General features: G+C 48.7%; 2 protein-coding genes across 51 annotated transcripts in view; one reads left to right on the plus strand and one right to left on the minus strand.

Annotated features, from left to right (window-relative positions):
* Positions 1-7,776, plus strand: part of LOC118382558 (propionyl-CoA carboxylase beta chain, mitochondrial-like) — a 23,068-nt gene extending 15,292 nt beyond the window's left edge. Inside the window, exons 10-19 of one of the 50 annotated variants that reach the window (XM_052488830.1) lie at positions 110-217; positions 398-1,082; positions 1,299-3,117; positions 3,177-3,748; positions 4,059-4,186; positions 5,001-5,278; positions 5,488-6,192; positions 6,609-6,640; positions 6,833-7,202; positions 7,276-7,776. In XM_052488830.1, coding sequence (XP_052344790.1) covers positions 110-217; positions 398-633 — 344 coding nt within the window. In that variant the 3' untranslated portion in view covers positions 634-1,082; positions 1,299-3,117; positions 3,177-3,748; ... (4 more) ...; positions 6,833-7,202; positions 7,276-7,776. Of the gene's footprint in view, positions 1-109; positions 218-397; positions 1,083-1,298; positions 3,118-3,176; positions 3,749-4,058; positions 4,187-5,000; positions 5,279-5,391; positions 7,203-7,275 lie in introns of all 50 variants that reach the window. The other 49 variants (XM_052488834.1, XM_052488832.1, XM_052488835.1 and 46 more) reach the window with 49 other exon arrangements.
* A 637-nt stretch (positions 7,777-8,413) lies between these two features.
* Positions 8,414-20,000, minus strand: part of LOC118382559 (cohesin subunit SA-1-like) — a 58,026-nt gene continuing 46,439 nt past the window's right edge. Inside the window, 4 exon segments of the mRNA XM_052488903.1 lie at positions 8,414-9,841; positions 9,955-10,035; positions 10,136-10,250; positions 19,843-19,953. Of these exon segments, the coding sequence (XP_052344863.1) occupies positions 9,818-9,841; positions 9,955-10,035; positions 10,136-10,250; positions 19,843-19,953 (331 nt within the window). The 3' untranslated portion in view covers positions 8,414-9,817.

Below are 20,000 nucleotides of genomic sequence, written 5' to 3' on the forward strand. Positions count from 1 at the left end.
AATAATGACGTGGTAGTGGTGGTGATGACAATAATGACATGGTAGTGGTGGTGATGATAATGACGGTGGTGATGATAATGGTAGTGATACTTCTCCTGTGTGTGTGCAGGTTGTCTGGACATTAACTCATCAGTGAAGGGAGCTCGCTTCGTTCGTTTCTGCGACGCTTTCAACATCCCCATCCTCACCTTCGTGGACGTGCCTGGTTTCCTGCCAGGTAGTGCGCAAGTCTGACTTTCCTCATGAATAATTGGCATGTCAAAAAGTAGATGACTCACTGGACAGCTTTCACATAAATTGTGAAACGTCTGTACTGCGATCAACTGTCATTTTTAATCAAAACAAGTTAGATTTTTTTCAAACCAGAGGATTCCACCTTCCTCGCCGTTTCCCTCAGGTACGTCTCAGGAGTATGGAGGTATCATCCGACACGGGGCCAAGCTACTGTTTGCCTTTGCTGAGGCCACCGTCCCCAAGATCACCATCATCACTAGGAAGGCCTACGGAGGAGCGTATGACGTCATGAGTTCCAAGCACCTGAGAGGAGATGTGAACTACGCCTGGCCGTCTGCAGAGGTGGCCGTGATGGGAGCCAAGGTAACGCAACACACCTCCTACACAAGACCAAGGTAACACAACACACCTTCTACACAAGACCAAGGTAACGCAACACAACACACCTTCTACACAAGACCAAGGTAACGCAACACACCTCCTACACAAGACCAAGGTAACGCAACACACCTCCTACACAAGACCAAGGTAACACAACACACCTTCTACACAAGACCAAGGTAACACAACACACCTTCTACACAAGACCAAGGTAACACAACACACCTCCTACACAAGACCAAGGTAACGCAACACACACGTAACACAACACACCTTCTACACAAGACCAAGGTAACACAACACACCTTCTACACAAGACCAAGGTAACGCAACACACACGTAACACAACACACCTTCTACACAAGACCAAGGTAACGCAACACACCTCCTACACAAGACCAAGGTAACGCAACACACCTTCTACACAAGACCAAGGTAACGCAACACACCTCCTACACAAGACCAAGGTAACGCAACACACCTTCTACACAAGACCAAGGTAACACAACACACCTTCTACACAAGACGAAGGTAACACAACACACCTTCTACACAAGACGAAGGTAACGCAACACACCTTCTACACAAGACCAAGGTAACACACCTACACAAGACCAAGGTAACACAACACACCGTCAACACAAGACCAAGGTAACACAACACACCTTCTACACAAGACCAAGGTAACACAACACACCTTCTACACAAGACCAAGGTAACACAACACACCTTCTACACAAGACCAACGTAACACAACACACCTTCTACACAAGACCAAGGTAACACAACACACCTTCTACACAAGACCAACGTAACACAACACACCTTCTACACAAGACCAAGGTAACACAACACACCTTCTACACAAGACCAAGGTAACACAACACACCTTCTACACAAGACCAAGGTAACACACCTTCTACACAAGACCAACGTAACACAACACACCTTCTACACAAGACCAAGGTAACACAACACACCTTCTACACAAGACCAAGGTAACACAACACACCTTCTACACAAGACCAAGGTAACACACCTTCTACACAAGACCAACGTAACACAACACCTCCTACACAAGACCAAGGTAACACAACACACCTTCTACACAAGACACCTTCTACACAAGACCAAGGTAACACAACACACCTCCTACACAAGACCAAGGTAACGCAACACACACGTAACACAACACACCTTCTACACAAGACCAAGGTAACACAACACACCTTCTACACAAGACCAAGGTAACGCAACACACACGTAACACAACACACCTTCTACACAAGACCAAGGTAACGCAACACACCTCCTACACAAGACCAAGGTAACGCAACACACCTTCTACACAAGACCAAGGTAACGCAACACACCTCCTACACAAGACCAAGGTAACGCAACACACCTTCTACACAAGACCAAGGTAACACAACACACCTTCTACACAAGACGAAGGTAACGCAACACACCTTCTACACAAGACCAAGGTAACACACCTACACAAGACCAAGGTAACACAACACACCGTCTACACAAGACCAAGGTAACACAACACACCTTCTACACAAGACCAAGGTAACACAACACACCTTCTACACAAGACCAAGGTAACACAACACACCTTCTACACAAGACCAAGGTAACACAACACACCTTCTACACAAGACCAAGGTAACACAACACACCTCCTACACAAGACCAAGGTAACACAACACACCTTCTACACAAGACCAACGTAACACAACACACCTTCTACACAAGACCAACGTAACACAACACACCTTCTACACAAGACCAAGGTAACACAACACACCTTCTACACAAGACCAAGGTAACACAACACACCTTCTACACAAGACCAAGGTAACACAACACACCTTCTACACAAGACCAAGGTAACACACCTTCTACACAAGACCAACGTAACACAACACACCTACACAAGACCAACGTAACACAACACACCTTCTACACAAGACCAAGGTAACACAACACACCTTCTACACAAGACCAAGGTAACGCAACACACCGTCTACACAAGACCAAGGTAACACAACACACCTTCTACACAAGACCAAGGTAACGCAACACACCTTCTACACAAGACCAAGGTAACGCAACACACCTTCTACACAAGACCAATGTAACACACCTTCTACACAAGACCAAGGTAACGCACCTTCTACACAAGACCAAGGTAACACACCTTCTACACAAGACCAAGGTAACACACCTTCTACACAAGACCAAGGTAACGCAACACACCTCCTACACAAGACCACGGTAACACACCTTCTACACAAGACCAAGGTAACACAACACACCTCCTACACAAGACCAAGGTAACACAACACACCTCCTACACAAGACCAAGGTAACACAACACACCTTCTACACAAGACCAAGGTAACACAACACACCTTCTACACAAGACCAAGGTAACACAACACACCTTCTACACAAGACCAAGGTAACACAACACACCTTCTACACAAGACCAAGGTAACACAACACACCTTCTACACAAGACCAAGGTAACACACCTCCTACACAAGACCAAGGTAACACACCTTCTACACAAGACCAAGGTAACGCAACACACCTTCTACACAAGACCAGGGTAACGCAACACACCTTCTACACAAGACCAGGGTAACGCAACACACCTTCTACACAAGACCAACGTAACACAACACACCTCCTACACAAGACCAAGGTAACACACCTTCTACACAAGACCAAGGTAACACACCTTCTACACAAGACCAAGGTAACGCAACACACCTTCTACACAAGACCAAGGTAACGCAACACACCTTCTACACAAGACCAAGGTAACACAACACACCTTCTACACAAGACCAAGGTAACGCAACACACCTCCTACACAAGACCAAGGTAACGCAACACACCTTCTACACAAGACCAAGGTAACACAACACACCTCCTACACAAGACCAAGGTAACGCAACACACCTTCTACACAAGACCAAGGTAACGCAACACACACGTAACACAACACACCTTCTACACAAGACCAAGGTAACGCAACACACCTCCTACACAAGACCAAGGTAACGCAACACACCTTCTACACAAGACCACGGTAACACACCTTCTACACAAGACCAAGGTAACACAACACACCTCCTACACAAGACCAAGGTAACACAACACACCTTCTACACAAGACCAAGGTAACACAACACACCTTCTACACAAGACCAAGGTAACACAACACACCTTCTACACAAGACCAAGGTAACACACCTTCTACACAAGACCAAGGTAACACACCTTCTACACAAGACCAAGGTAACGCAACACACCTTCTACACAAGACCAGGGTAACGCAACACACCTTCTACACAAGACCAAGGTAACGCAACACACCTCCTACACAAGACCAACGTAACACAACACACCTCCTACACAAGACCAAGGTAACACAACACACCTCCTACACAAGACCAAGGTAACACAACACACCTTCTACACAAGACCAAGGTAACACAGCACACCTTCTACACAAGACCAAGGTAACACAACACACCTTCTACACAAGACCAAGGTAACACACCTTCTACGCAAGACCAAGGTAACACAACACCTCCTACACAAGACCAAGGTAACACAACACACCTTCTACACAAGACCAAGGTAACACACCTTCTACACAAGACCAACGTAACACAACACACCTACACAAGACCAACGTAACACAACACACCTTCTACACAAGACCAAGGTAACACAACACACCTTCTACACAAGACCAAGGTAACGCAACACACCGTCTACACAAGACCAAGGTAACGCAACACACCTTCTACACAAGACCAAGGTAACGCAACACACCTTCTACACAAGACCAATGTAACACACCTTCTACACAAGACCAAGGTAACGCACCTTCTACACAAGACCAAGGTAACACACCTTCTACACAAGACCAAGGTAACACACCTTCTACACAAGACCAAGGTAACGCAACACACCTCCTACACAAGACCACGGTAACACACCTTCTACACAAGACCAAGGTAACACAACACACCTCCTACACAAGACCAAGGTAACACAACACACCTCCTACACAAGACCAAGGTAACACAACACACCTTCTACACAAGACCAAGGTAACACAACACACCTTCTACACAAGACCAAGGTAACACAACACACCTTCTACACAAGACCAAGGTAACACACCTTCTACACAAGACCAAGGTAACACACCTTCTACACAAGACCAAGGTAACGCAACACACCTTCTACACAAGACCAGGGTAACGCAACACACCTTCTACACAAGACCAGGGTAACGCAACACACCTTCTACACAAGACCAACGTAACACAACACACCTCCTACACAAGACCAAGGTAACACACCTTCTACACAAGACCAAGGTAACACACCTTCTACACAAGACCAAGGTAACGCAACACACCTTCTACACAAGACCAAGGTAACGCAACACACCTTCTACACAAGACCAAGGTAACACAACACACCTTCTACACAAGACCAAGGTAACACAACACACCTCCTACACAAGACCAAGGTAACACAACACACCTTCTACACAAGACCAAGGTAACACAACACACCTTCTACACAAGACCAAGGTAACACAACACACCTTCTACACAAGACCAAGGTAACACACCTCCTACACAAGACCAAGGTAACGCAACACACCTTCTACACAAGACCACGGTAACACACCTTCTACACAAGACCACGGTAACACACCTTCTACACAAGACCAAGGTAACACAACACACCTTCTACACAAGACCAAGGTAACACAACACACCTTCTACACAAGACCAAGGTAACGCAACACACCTCCTACACAAGACCAAGGTAACACAACACACCTTCTACACAAGACCAAGGTAACACACCTTCTACACAAGACCAAGGTAACGCAACACACCTCCTACACAAGACCACGGTAACACACCTTCTACACAAGACCACGGTAACACACCTTCTACACAAGACCAAGGTAACACAACACACCTCCTACACAAGACCAAGGTAACACAACACACCTTCTACACAAGACCAAGGTAACACAACACACCTTCTACACAAGACCAAGGTAACGCAACACACCTCCTACACAAGACCAAGGTAACACAACACACCTTCTACACAAGACCAAGGTAACACAACACACCTTCTACACAAGACCAACGTAACACAACACACCTTCTACACAAGACCAAGGTAACACACCTACACAAGACCAAGGTAACACAACACACCTTCTACACAAGACCAACGTAACACAACACACCTTCTACACAAGACCAAGGTAACACACCTACACAAGACCAAGGTAACACAACACACCGTCTACACAAGACCAAGGTAACACAACACACCTTCTACACAAGACCAAGGTAACGCAACACACCTTCTACACAAGACCAAGGTAACGCAACACACCTTCTACACAAGACCAAGGTAACGCAACACACCTCCTACACAAGACCAAGGTAACGCAACACACCTCCTACACAAGACCAAGGTAACGCAACACACCTCCTACACAAGACCAAGGTAACACAACACACCTTCTACACAAGACCAAGGTAACACAACACACCTTCTACACAAGACCAACGTAACACAACACACCTTCTACACAAGACCAAGGTAACACACCTACACAAGACCAAGGTAACACAACACACCTTCTACACAAGACCAACGTAACACAACACACCTTCTACACAAGACCAAGGTAACACACCTACACAAGACCAAGGTAACACAACACACCTTCTACACAAGACCAACGTAACACAACACACCTTCTACACAAGACCAAGGTAACACACCTACACAAGACCAAGGTAACACAACACACCTTCTACACAAGACCAACGTAACACAACACACCTTCTACACAAGACCAAGGTAACACACCTACACAAGACCAAGGTAACACAACACACCTTCTACACAAGACCAAGGTAACGCAACACACCTTCTACACAAGACCAAGGTAACGCAACACACCTCCTACACAAGACCAAGGTAACGCAACACACCTTCTACACAAGACCAAGGTAACGCAACACACCTCCTACACAAGACCAAGGTAATGCAACACACCTCCTACACAAGACCAAGGTAACGCAACACACCTCCTACACAAGACCAAGGTAACGCAACACACCTCCTACACAAGACCAAGGTAACGCAACACACCTTCTACACAAGACCAAGGTAACGCAACACACCTTCTACACAAGACCAAGGTAACGCAACACACCTTCTACACAAGACCAATGTAACGCAACACACCTCCTACACAAGACCAATGTAACGCAACATACCTCCTACACAAGACCAAGGTAACGCACACATACTTCTAGCCATGGCAACATTCACAATGTCAAAATGGGAAAAGGTCAGTGCTCACTTGAAAACATCCAACATGTCTGCCTCTCTAACATGTTCCCAGGGTGCTGTGCAGATCATCTTCAGAGGGAAATCCAACCAGGCAGAGCAGGAGGCTGAATACGTAGAGAAGTTCGCCAACCCTTTCCCTGCCGCTGTCAGAGGTACTACACACACACTCCATCCGTTCCAACAAACATTACACCCACTCCCCCGTTGTAACCGTGTGTGTTTTAGGGTTCGTGGATGACATCATCGTGCCGTCGACCACCCGGAAGAGGATCTGTAGGGATCTGGAGGTTCTGGCTTCCAAGAAACAGACCAACCCCTGGAAGAAACATGCCAACATCCCACTCTAACAGACACCTTCAACCACCCGACCGGTCTGTCTCCAATTTCACCTGTAGCTTAGAGCAGGGCTCTCCAACCCTGTAGGTTTTCACTCCAACCCTGTTCCTGGATATACCTTCCTGGAGGTTTTCACTCCAACCCTGTTCCTGGAGATACCTTCCTGTAGGTTTTCACTCCAACCCTAATAATTTGTTGGTTGATAAGCTGAATCAGGTCAGTTACAGGAAAAACCTACAGGAAGGTATCTCTCCAGGAACAGGGTTGGAGAGCCCTGGATTAGATCCATTTATCTCTCCCTAACCCTGTGGGACTTGTTAGGAAGAATCAGCATTTTTCTGTCTGGTGAATCCAGACTGATTTGTTAAATAAAATCATTGAAATTGTAAAGATGTGTGTGAGACAGAACTTTATATCCCAATGAGTTTGAACGTAATTGCTAAAATATACTTAAGTATCACAAGTAAAACTTTCAAATTCCTTATATTAAGCAAACTAACCAGCACCCATTTTGTTACTATATAGGGAGAGCCAGAGGTACACCAACTGATCTTCCAGATCAGAGGCCGTAGGGATGTTCTCTTGTTAAGTTTAAGAATTGGACCATTTCCTGTCATTGGAAATGTAATGAGTACTTTGGGTGTCAGGGAAAATGTATGGAGAAAAGTACAGATACTCTGTTGTTGGGGCTCCCCCTCTGGAGTCAAGTAGACAGCTTGTCTTGGAATTAAGTCTTATTTATACACAGTGCATTTGGAAAGTATTCCACATTGTTATGTTGCAGCCTTATTCCAAATCAGGTTCAAGGATGACAGAATGCACCTGAGCTCAATTTACAGTCTCACAGCAAAGTCTAAATATTGGTCAATTATCTTTTTTATTTTGTCATTGATAAGGGAAACATTTAATCCATTTTTTAATAAGGCTGTAACGTAACAAAATGTGAAAAGTCAAGGGGTCTGAATACTTTCCGTAGGCACTGTATGGAGTCTATTCTTAGAACCGGTCCAAAACACACAATCCAGGATTAGATTACAGATTTTATTTATTTAAAAAAGATAAGATCAACAAGTTCACAGGAAGGGAAAAAAACAGTATTTTAGAAGGTTAAAGGGCAGGTGATGCCATCGCTACAGAAAGAACCAATCATCTCTGATATTTACAGAAGGGCAGCTTAACCAGCCAGTAGAAGAACAATAGGGGTGGGTCAAAGTGATAAGACAACCAATCAACTGTTATGTGTAACTACAGCCACATAAGACTAGAGGGGTATTCTCTGCTGGTCTCCACCTTCATATGCACTGATCTGAAAAGAGGACAGGTGAAATTAATATGGTAGAAGGCTACTGGATATTAGCAGTTACCTGTCCAGGTCTTCCTCATCAGTGCAGATGAAAAGGAAGTCACTTTAGACTGAGCCTGCACAACTACCTATGGTCGCACTGGACACACCCTTATATGGCGCTTAACAGGCTGGGTATCCATGGCAACAGCCTGAGCAGTAGGGCCTAATCAGATAAGCATTTAGGCAACCGTTTGGCAACAAACAAGATACTTTTTCAGAAAGAACTGTACAAACAAATATATCAGACAAAAGAAATTAACTCACTTCATTTAAAACTTTGTACTAAAGCTACTGAAATTCAAAATATATTTATTTTTAAAACGTCTTTAAAAAGCCACGATTCCACCGTGGGTGTGTGTCTGAAGCTCTGATGGGGAGTGGCTTGGGATTTGGCTATGATGTCACAGCCTCTTGTATGGCCAATGAGAACTCTTCTAGTTCTGGTCCCATTGCTTGCTGTTTGGTGCATTTGCCAATAAAACCAAATACAGGATATTCTCAACACTATTGAAAGGGAAGAGAGAGTAAAGAGAGACAGGAGTGAGAGAGTAAAGATTTATCACATTAAATATCAAGTTCCATCTGGGGGGGGGGGTCTATACATGATGTCGGAAGTGGAACGAAACAACCATGGGGGACTGTATAGCCGGGCGCACAGGGCCATGAGTACCACAGAGCTAGCGGAGAGATTAGCCAGAATGCTAACAAGTTAAAACAAGTCAGGAAGGAAGGGCCGAAAGTTTACAATATTTTTAAAGAAATGTGGAACGATATTTTGTCCGGTTTGTAGCCAACACACCCACACGTCCACTGAACGATAAAAGATCTTCTCTATGTACGATAGATACTCTGTACGATATTTTGTCCGAAATTCTCAGGGTTTAGTGGGATCCTTCGGCCGGTCAGTGAGTGGATCCCTGGAGCTTCAGGGTAGATCCCAAAAGATACACACAAACACAAGGCCGTCAACTGGTTGATCAGAGTTCGTGTGTGTGATAAAAGTTCTGACAGACAGTCTGACGTTTGATTGACAGCTCATCCTGTCGAAGGCCCCTCCCCCTTCCAGGAAGGACCGGGAACACTGGATCAGAACATGGGCATGGTGAAACCCTGGGATAACGGACGAAAGAGATGTCGTTAAATGACAGATATCATCATGGATCAGGTCTTAGGGTCACACTGGTTTACCACTGCAAGGCTGAGTGTGTGTGTGTTCTGCTTACCGACTCGTCCTCGATCATGGCTGCTGAGTCGAAGAAGTCTGGTCTGAGCTCCGCCCTCTCACGTCTGTTCCTGGAGGGAGGCTGGAACGACAGAACGCGAGAATCAACAAATGAAGCGATACACACTGGATGAATTACACAACAGAATCAAACACAACAGACAGGAAGTGATGTCACTGACCAGGTCGATGACCATGGTGTCTTCAAACTCCTCGTTCATGTCCTCCAGTTGACCTCGCGATGACATCATGACGTCCTCAAAGATTGGCTCTGCGTCATCCTCCATCAGACCACGACTAGAGAGAGAGGTGGGGGGGTCAGTAAATACACACACTAGACTAGAGAGAGAGGTGGGGGGGTCAGTAAATACACACTAGACTAGAGAGAGAGAGGTGGGGGGGTCAGTACATACACACACTAGACTAGAGAGAGAGGTGGGGGGGTCAGTACATACACACACTAGACTAGAGAGAGAGGTGGGGGGTCAGTAAATACACACTAGACTAGAGAGAGAGGTGGGGGGGTCAGTAAATACACACTAGACTAGAGAGAGAGAGGTGGGGGGTCAGTACATACACACACTAGACTAGAGAGAGAGAGGTGGAGGGGTCAGTAAATACACACTAGACTAGAGAGAGAGAGGTGGGGGTCAGTACATATACACACTAGACTAGAGAGAGAGGTGGGGGGGTCAGTAAATACACACTAGACTAGAGAGAGAGAGGTGGGGGGCCAGTACATATACACACTAGACTAGAGAGAGAGAGGTGGGGGATCAGTACATACACACACTAGACTAGAGAGAGAGAGGTGGGGGTCAGTACATACACACACTAGACTAGAGAGAGAGGTGGGGGGGGCAGTACATATACACACTAGACTAGAGAGAGAGAGGTGGGGGGGGCAGTACATATACACACTAGACTAGAGAGAGAGGTGGGGGGCCAGTACATATACACACTAGACTAGAGAGAGAGAAGTGGGGGGCCAGTACATATACACACTAGACTAGAGAGAGAGAGGTGGGGGGGCCAGTACATACACACACTAGACTAGAGAGAGAGAAGTGGGGGGGAGTCAGTACATACACACACTAGACTAGAGAGAGAGAGGTGGGGGGGCCAGTACATACACACACTAGAGAGAGAGGGGGGGGGGGGCCAGTACATATACACACTAGACTAGAGAGAGAGAGGTGGGGGGGCCAGTACATATACACACTAGACTAGAGAGAGAGAGGTGGGGGGCCAGTACATATACACACTAGACTAGAGAGAGAGAGGTGGGGGCCAGTACATACACACACTAGACTAGAGAGAGAGAGGTGGGGGGGTCAGTACATACACACACTAGACTAGAGAGAGAGAGGTGGGGGGGCCAGTACATATACACACTAGACTAGAGAGAGAGAGGTGGGGGGGGCCAGTACATATACACACCAGACTAGAGAGAGAGGTGGGGGGGGCAGTACATATACACACTAGACTAGAGAGAGAGAGGTGGGGGGCCAGTACATATACACACTAGACTAGAGAGAGAGAGGGGGGGGGCCAGTACATACACACACTAGACTAGAGAGAGAGGGGGGGGTCAGTAAATACACACTAGACTAGAGAGAGAGAGGTGGGGGGGTCAGTACATATACACACTAGACTAGAGAGAGGTGGGGGGTCAGTAAATACACACACTAGACTAGAGAGAGAGAGGTGGGGGGGCCAGTACATATACACACTAGACTAGAGAGAGAGTGGGGGGCCAGTACATATACACACTAGACTAGAGAGAGAGAGAGGTGGGGGGCCAGTACATATACACACTAGACTAGAGAGAGAGAGGTGGGGGGCCAGTACATACACACACTAGACTAGAGAGAGAGGTGGGGGGTCAGTACATACACACACTAGACTAGAGAGAGAGAGGTGGGGGGCCAGTACATATACACACTAGACTAGAGAGAGAGAGTGGGGGCCAGTACATATACACACTAGACTAGAGAGAGAGAGGTGGGGGGCCAGTACATATACACACTAGACTAGAGAGAGAGAGGTGGGGGGGCCAGTACATATACACACTAGACTAGAGAGAGAGAGGTGGGGGGGGCAGTACATACACACACTAGACTAGAGAGAGAGGTGGGGGGTCAGTACATACACACACTAGACTAGAGAGAGAGAGGTGGGGGGCCAGTACATATACACACTAGACTAGAGAGAGAGAGAGGTGGGGGGCCAGTACATATACACACTAGACTAGAGAGAGAGAGGTGGGGGGGCCAGTACATACACACACTAGACTAGAGAGAGAGAGGTGGGGGGTCAGTAAATACACACTAGACTAGAGAGAGAGAGGTGGGGGGTCAGTACATATACACACTAGACTAGAGAGAGGTGGGGGGGTCAGTAAATACACACACTAGACTAGAGAGAGAGGTGGGGGGGTCAGTAAATACACACTAGACTAGAGAGAGAGGTGGGGGGTCAGTACATACACACACTAGACTATACACTAGAGAGAGAGGTGGGGGGTCAGTAAATACACACTAGACTAGAGAGAGAGGTGGGGGGTCAGTACATACACACTAGACTAGAGAGAGAGAGGTGGAGGGGGTAAATACACACTAGACTAGAGAGAGAGAGGTGGGGGGGTCAGTACACACACTAGACTAGAGAGAGGTGGAGGGGTCAGTAAATACACACTAGACTAGAGAGAGAGAGGTGGGGGCCAGTACATATATACACTAGACTAGAGAGAGAGAGGTGGGGGGCCAGTACATATACACACTAGACTAGAGAGAGAGGTGGGGGATCAGTACATACACACACTAGACTAGAGAGAGAGGTGGGGGGTCAGTACATACACACACTAGACTAGAGAGAGAGGTGGGGGGGGGGCAGTACATATACACACTAGACTAGAGAGAGAGAGGTGGGGGGGCCAGTACATATACACACTAGACTAGAGAGAGAGAGGTGGGGGGCCAGTACATATACACACTAGACTAGAGAGAGAGAGGTGGGGGGGGCCAGTACATATACACACTAGACTAGAGAGAGAGAGAGGTGGGGGGGGCCAGTACATACACACACTAGACTAGAGAGAGAGAGGTGGGGGGTCAGTACATACACACACTAGACTAGAGAGAGAGAGGTGGGGGGCCAGTACATATACACACTAGACTAGAGAGAGAGAGGTGGGGGGGGCAGTACATATACACACTAGACTAGAGAGAGAGAGAGGTGGGGGGGCCAGTACATATACACACTAGACTAGAGAGAGAGAGGTGGGGGGGCCAGTACATATACACACTAGACTAGAGAGAGGTGGGGGGTCAGTAAATACACACACTAGACTAGAGAGAGAGGTGGGGGTCAGTAAATACACACTAGACTAGAGAGAGAGGGGGGGGGGTCAGTACATACACACACTAGACTAGAGAGAGGTGGGGGGTCAGTAAATACACACTAGACTAGAGAGAGAGGTGGGGGGTCAGTAAATACACACTAGACTAGAGAGAGAGGTGGGGGGTCAGTACATACACACACTAGACTAGAGAGAGAGGTGGAGGGGTCAGTAAATACACACTAGACTAGAGAGAGAGAGGTGGGGGGGTCAGTACATATACACACTAGACTAGAGAGAGAGGTGGGGGGTCAGTAAATACACACTAGACTAGAGAGAGAGAGGTGGGGGGGGCCAGTACATATACACACTAGACTAGAGAGAGAGGTGGGGGGTCAGTAAATACACACTAGACTAGAGAGAGAGAGGTGGGGGGACCAGTACATATACACACTAGACTAGAGAGAGAGAGGTGGGGGGGCCAGTACATATACACACTAGACTAGAGAGAGAGAGGTGGGGGGATCAGTACATACACACACTAGACTAGAGAGAGAGAGGTGGGGGGGTCAGTACATACACACACTAGACTAGAGAGAGAGGTGGGGGGTCAGTACATATACACACTAGACTAGAGAGAGAGAGTGGGGGGGCCAGTACATATACACACTAGACTAGAGAGAGAGAGGTGGGGGGCCAGTACATATACACACTAGACTAGAGAGAGAGAGGTGGGGGGGCCAGTACATATACACACTAGACTAGAGAGAGAGAGGTGGGGGGGCCAGTACATACACACACTAGACTAGAGAGAGAGAGGTGGGGGGCCAGTACATATACACACTAGACTAGAGAGAGAGAGGTGGGGGGGCAGTACATATACACACTAGACTAGAGAGAGAGAGAGGTGGGGGGGGCAGTACATATACACACTAGACTAGAGAGAGAGAGGTGGGGGGCCAGTACATATACACACTAGACTAGAGAGAGAGGTGGGGGGGGCAGTACATACACACACTAGACTAGAGAGAGAGAGGTGGGGGGTCAGTACATACACACACTAGACTAGAGAGAGAGAGGTGGGGGGGGCAGTACATATACACACTAGACTAGAGAGAGAGAGGTGGGGGGCCAGTACATATACACACTAGACTAGAGAGAGAGAGGTGGGGGGGTCAGTACATATACACACTAGACTAGAGAGAGAGGGGGGGGGGGGCAGTACATATACACACTAGACTAGAGAGAGAGAGGTGGGGGGCCAGTACATATACACACCAGACTAGAGAGAGGTGGGGGGCAGTACTTATACACACTAGACTAGAGAGAGAGAGGTGGGGGGGCCAGTACATATACACACTAGACTAGAGAGAGAGAGGTGGGTGGGCCAGTACATACACACACTAGTCTAGAGAGAGGGAGGTGGGGGGGCCAGTACATATACACACTAGACTAGAGAGAGAGAGGTGGGGGGCCAGTACATATACACACTAGACTAGAGAGAGGTGGGGGGCCAGTACATATACACACTAGACTAGAGAGAGAGGTGGGGCCAGTACATATACACACTAGAGAGAGAGAGGTGGGGGGGCCAGTACATACACACACTAGACTAGAGAGAGAGAGGTGGGGGGCCAGTACATATACACACTAGACTAGAGAGAGAGGTGGGGGGGCCAGTACATACACACACTAGACTAGAGAGAGAGAGGTGGGGGGCCAGTACATACACACACTAGACCAGAGAGAGAGAGGTGGGGGGGCCAGTACATACACACACTAGACTAGAGAGAGAGAGGTGGGGGGGCCAGTACATACACACACTAGTCTAGAGAGAGAGAGAGGTGGGGGGGCCAGTACATATACACACTAGACCAGAGAGAGAGAGGTGGGGGGAGGTGGGGGGCCAGTACATACACACACTAGACTAGAGAGAGAGGTGGGGGGGCCAGTACATACACACACTAGACTAGAGAGAGAGAGGTGGGGGGGGGCAGTACATATACACACTAGACTAGAGAGAGAGAGATGGGGGGCCAGTACATATACACACCAGACTAGAGAGAGGGGGCAGTACATATACACACTAGACTAGAGAGAGAGAGGTGGGGGGGGCCAGTACATATACACACTAGACTAGAGAGAGAGAGGTGGGGGGCCAGTACATACACACACTAGTCTAGAGAGAGGGAGGTGGGGGGGCCAGTACATATACACACTAGACTAGAGAGAGAGAGAGAGGTGGGGGGCCAGTACATATACACACTAGAGAGAGAGAGGTGGGGGGGCCAGTACATATACACACTAGAGAGAGAGAGGGGGGGCCAGTACATATACACACTAGAGAGAGAGAGGTGGGGGGGCCAGTACATACACACACTAGACTAGAGAGAGGTGGGGGGGCCAGTACATACACACACTAGTCTAGAGAGAGAGAGGTGGGGGGGGCCAGTACATACACACACTAGACCAGAGAGAGAGAGGTGGGGGGGCCAGTACATACACACACTAGACTAGAGAGAGAGAGGTGGGGGGCCAGTACATACACACACTAGACTAGAGAGAGAGAGGTGGGGGGGCCAGTACATACACACACTAGTCTAGAGAGAGAGAGAGGTGGGGGGGCCAGTACATACACACACTAGTCTAGAGAGAGAGAGGTGGGGGGCCAGTACATACACACACTAGACTAGAGAGAGAGAGGTGGGGGGCCAGTACATACACACACTAGACTAGAGAGAGAGAGGTGGGGGGGCCAGTACATACACACACTAGACTAGAGAGAGAGAGAGGTGGGGGGCCAGTACATACACACACTAGACTAGAGAGAGAGAGGTGGGGGGCCAGTACATACACACACTAGACTAGAGAGAGAGAGGTGGGGGGCCAGTACATACACACACTAGTCTAGAGAGAGAGAGGTGGGGGGCCAGTGCATATACACACTAGACTAGAGACAGAGGTGGGGGGCAGTACATATACACACTAGACTAGAGAGAGAGAGGTGGGGGGGCCAGTACATATACACACTAGACTAGAGAGAGAGAGGTGGGGGCCAGTACATACACACACTAGTCTAGAGAGAGGGAGGTGGGGGGGCCAGTACATATACACACTAGACTAGAGAGAGAGAGGTGGGGGGCCAGTACATACACACACTAGACTAGAGAGAGGGAGGTGGGGGGGCAGTACATACACACACTAGACTAGAGAGAGAGAGAGGTGGGGGGTGGGGGGTCAGTAAATAAACAGACAAGAGAGAGAGGTGGGGGGTCAGTACATACACACACTAGAGAGAGAGGTGGGGGGTCAGTATATATACACACTAGACTAGAGAGAGAGAGGTGGGGGGCCAGTACATACACACACTAGACTAGAGAGAGAGAGGTGGGGGGTGGGGGGTCAGTAAATAAACAGACAAGAGAGAGAGGTGGGGGTCAGTACATACACACTAGACTACAGTATATATACACACTAGACTAGAGAGAGAGAGGTGGGGGGGCCAGTACATACACACACTATATAGATAGATAGAGAGAGATAGAGAGGTGGGGGGTCACATACCCACACAAGACTAGAGAGAGAGGGGGGGTCAGTACATACACACACTAGAGAGAGAGGTGGGGGGTCAGTACATACACACACTATATAGATAGATAGAGAAAGTCAGAGAGAGGTGGGGGGGTCAGTACATACACACACTAGAGAGAGAGGGAGAGAAGTGGGGGGGAGTCAGTACATACACACACTAGACTAGAGAGAGAGAGGTGGGGGGGCCAGTACATATACACACTAGACTAGAGAGAGAGGTGGGGGGCCAGTACATATACACACCAGACTAGAGAGAGAGAGGTGGGGGTCAGTACATATACACACTAGACTAGAGAGAGAGAGGTGGGGGGGGCCAGTACATAAACACACTAGACTAGAGAGAGGTGGGGGGTCAGTACATACACACACTAGACTAGAGAGAGAGAGGTGGGGGGCCAGTACATATACACACTAGACTAGAGAGAGAGAGGTGGGGGGGCCAGTACATATACACACTAGACTAGAGAGAGAGGTGGGGGGTCAGTACATATACACACTAGACTAGAGAGAGAGGTGGGGGGTCAGTACATATACACACTAGACTAGAGAGAGAGAGGTGGGGGGTCAGTTCATATACACACTAGACTAGAGAGAGAGACGTGGGGGGGCCAGTACATACACACACTAGACTAGAGCGAGAGAGAGAGGTGGGGGGTCAGTACATACACACACTAGACTAGAGAGAGAGAGGTGGGGGGGCCAGTACATATACACACTAGACTAGAGAGAGAGAGGTGGGGGGCCAGTACATATACACACTAGACTAGAGAGAGAGGTGGGGGGTCAGTACATATACACACTAGACTAGAGAGAGAGGTGGGGGGTCAGTACATATACACACTAGACTAGAGAGAGAGAGAGGTGGGGGGGTCAGTACATATACACACTAGACTAGAGAGAGAGAGAGGGGGGGATCAGTACATACACACACTAGAGAGAGAGAGGTGGGGGGTCAGTATATACACACACACATACACGAGACTAGAGAGAGAGAGAGGTGGGGGGCCAGTACATACACACACTAGACTAGAGAGAGAGAGAGGTGGGGGTCAGTACATACACACACTAGAGAGAGAGGTGGGGGGTCAGTACATACACACACACATACACGAGACTAGAGAGAGAGGTGGGGGTCAGTATATACACATACACGAGACTAGAGAGAGAGAGGTGGGGGGTCAGTACATACACACACTAGAGAGAGAGAGAGGTGGGGGTCAGTACATACACACACTAGAGAGAGAGAGGTGGGGGGTCAGTACATACACACACTAGAGAGAGAGAGGGAGAGAGGTGGGGGGGTCAGTACATACACACACTAGAGAGAGAGGTGGGGGTCAGTACATACACACACTATATAGATAGATAGAGAGTCAGAGAGAGGTGGGGGGTCACATACCCACACAAGACTAGAGAGAGAGAGGGAGGGGGGGGTCAGTAAATAAACACACTCGAGAGAGAGGGAGAGAAGTGGGGAGTCAGTACATACACACACTAGACACGTACACAGTAGACACCAGACCCACACACACACACACACACACACGAGACCCGCACACACACACTAGACCCGCACACACACACGCTAGACCCGCACACACACTAGACCCGCACACACACTAGACCCGCACACACACTAGACCCGCACACACACTAGACCCACACACACACACTAGACCCGCACACACACAAGACCCGCACACACACACACACACACAAGACCCGCACACACACACACTAGACCCGCACACACACACACTAGACCCACACACACACACACACACACTAGACACTCACACGCACACACACACTAGACACTCACACGCACATACACACACTGGAGACGCACACACACACTAGACACACACACGCACATACACACACTGGAGACGCACAGACACACTAGACACACACACACAGACACACTAGACACACACACTAGACACGCGCACACACCCTAGAAACGCACACGCGCACACACACACTAGACACGCACACACACTAGACCCGCACACACACACACACTCGACCCGCACACACACACACACACTAGACCCGCACACACACACACACTAGACCCGCACACACACACACACACTAGACCCGCACACACACACACAGACACACACACACACACACACACTAGACCCGCACACACACACACACACTAGACCCGCACACACACAGACACACACACACACACTAGACCCGCACACAAACACACACACACACTAGACCCACACACACACACACACACACTAGACCCGCACACACACACACACACACACTAGACCCGCACACACACACACACACACTAGACCCGCACACACACACACTAGACCCGCACACACACACACTAGACGCGCACACACACACTAGACGCGCACACACACACTAGACGCGCACACACACACTAGACACGCACACACACACTAGACACGCACACACACACACACTAGACACGCACTAGACGCACACACACACACTAGACACGCATACACACACTAGACACACACACACACACACTAGACACGCACTAGACGCACACACACACACTAGACACGCACACACACACTAGACACACACACACACACACACACACACACACGCACTAGACGCGCACACACACACTAGACACGCATACACACTAGACCCGCACACACACACACTAGACCCGCACACACACACAAACACACTAGACCCGCACACACACACACACACTAGACCCGCACACACTAGACCCGCACACACTAGACCCGCACACACACTAGACCCGCACACACACTAGACCCGCACACACATACACACTAGACCCGCACACACATACACACTAGACCCGCACACACACACACACACACTAGACCAGACCCGCACACACACACTAGACCCGCACACACACACACTAGACCCGCACACACACACACACGCAAACTAGACACGCACACACTAGACACGTACACAGTTTGTCTGACAGTCTGGTTGCGGGCCTTCATGTAGTTCATGGCGGTTCTATCCTTCCTGCTGTCCTCCATCTTCTGTTGGCCTAGCCAAGACATCTGCATCTGGGGACTGCAGAGGAGAGGGTTACACACACACACACACACACACACACACAC

The sequence above is a fragment of the Oncorhynchus keta genome, chromosome 30, assembly GCF_023373465.1.
Source record: "Oncorhynchus keta strain PuntledgeMale-10-30-2019 chromosome 30, Oket_V2, whole genome shotgun sequence".
NCBI classification, from domain to species: Eukaryota; Metazoa; Chordata; class Actinopteri; order Salmoniformes; family Salmonidae; genus Oncorhynchus; species Oncorhynchus keta.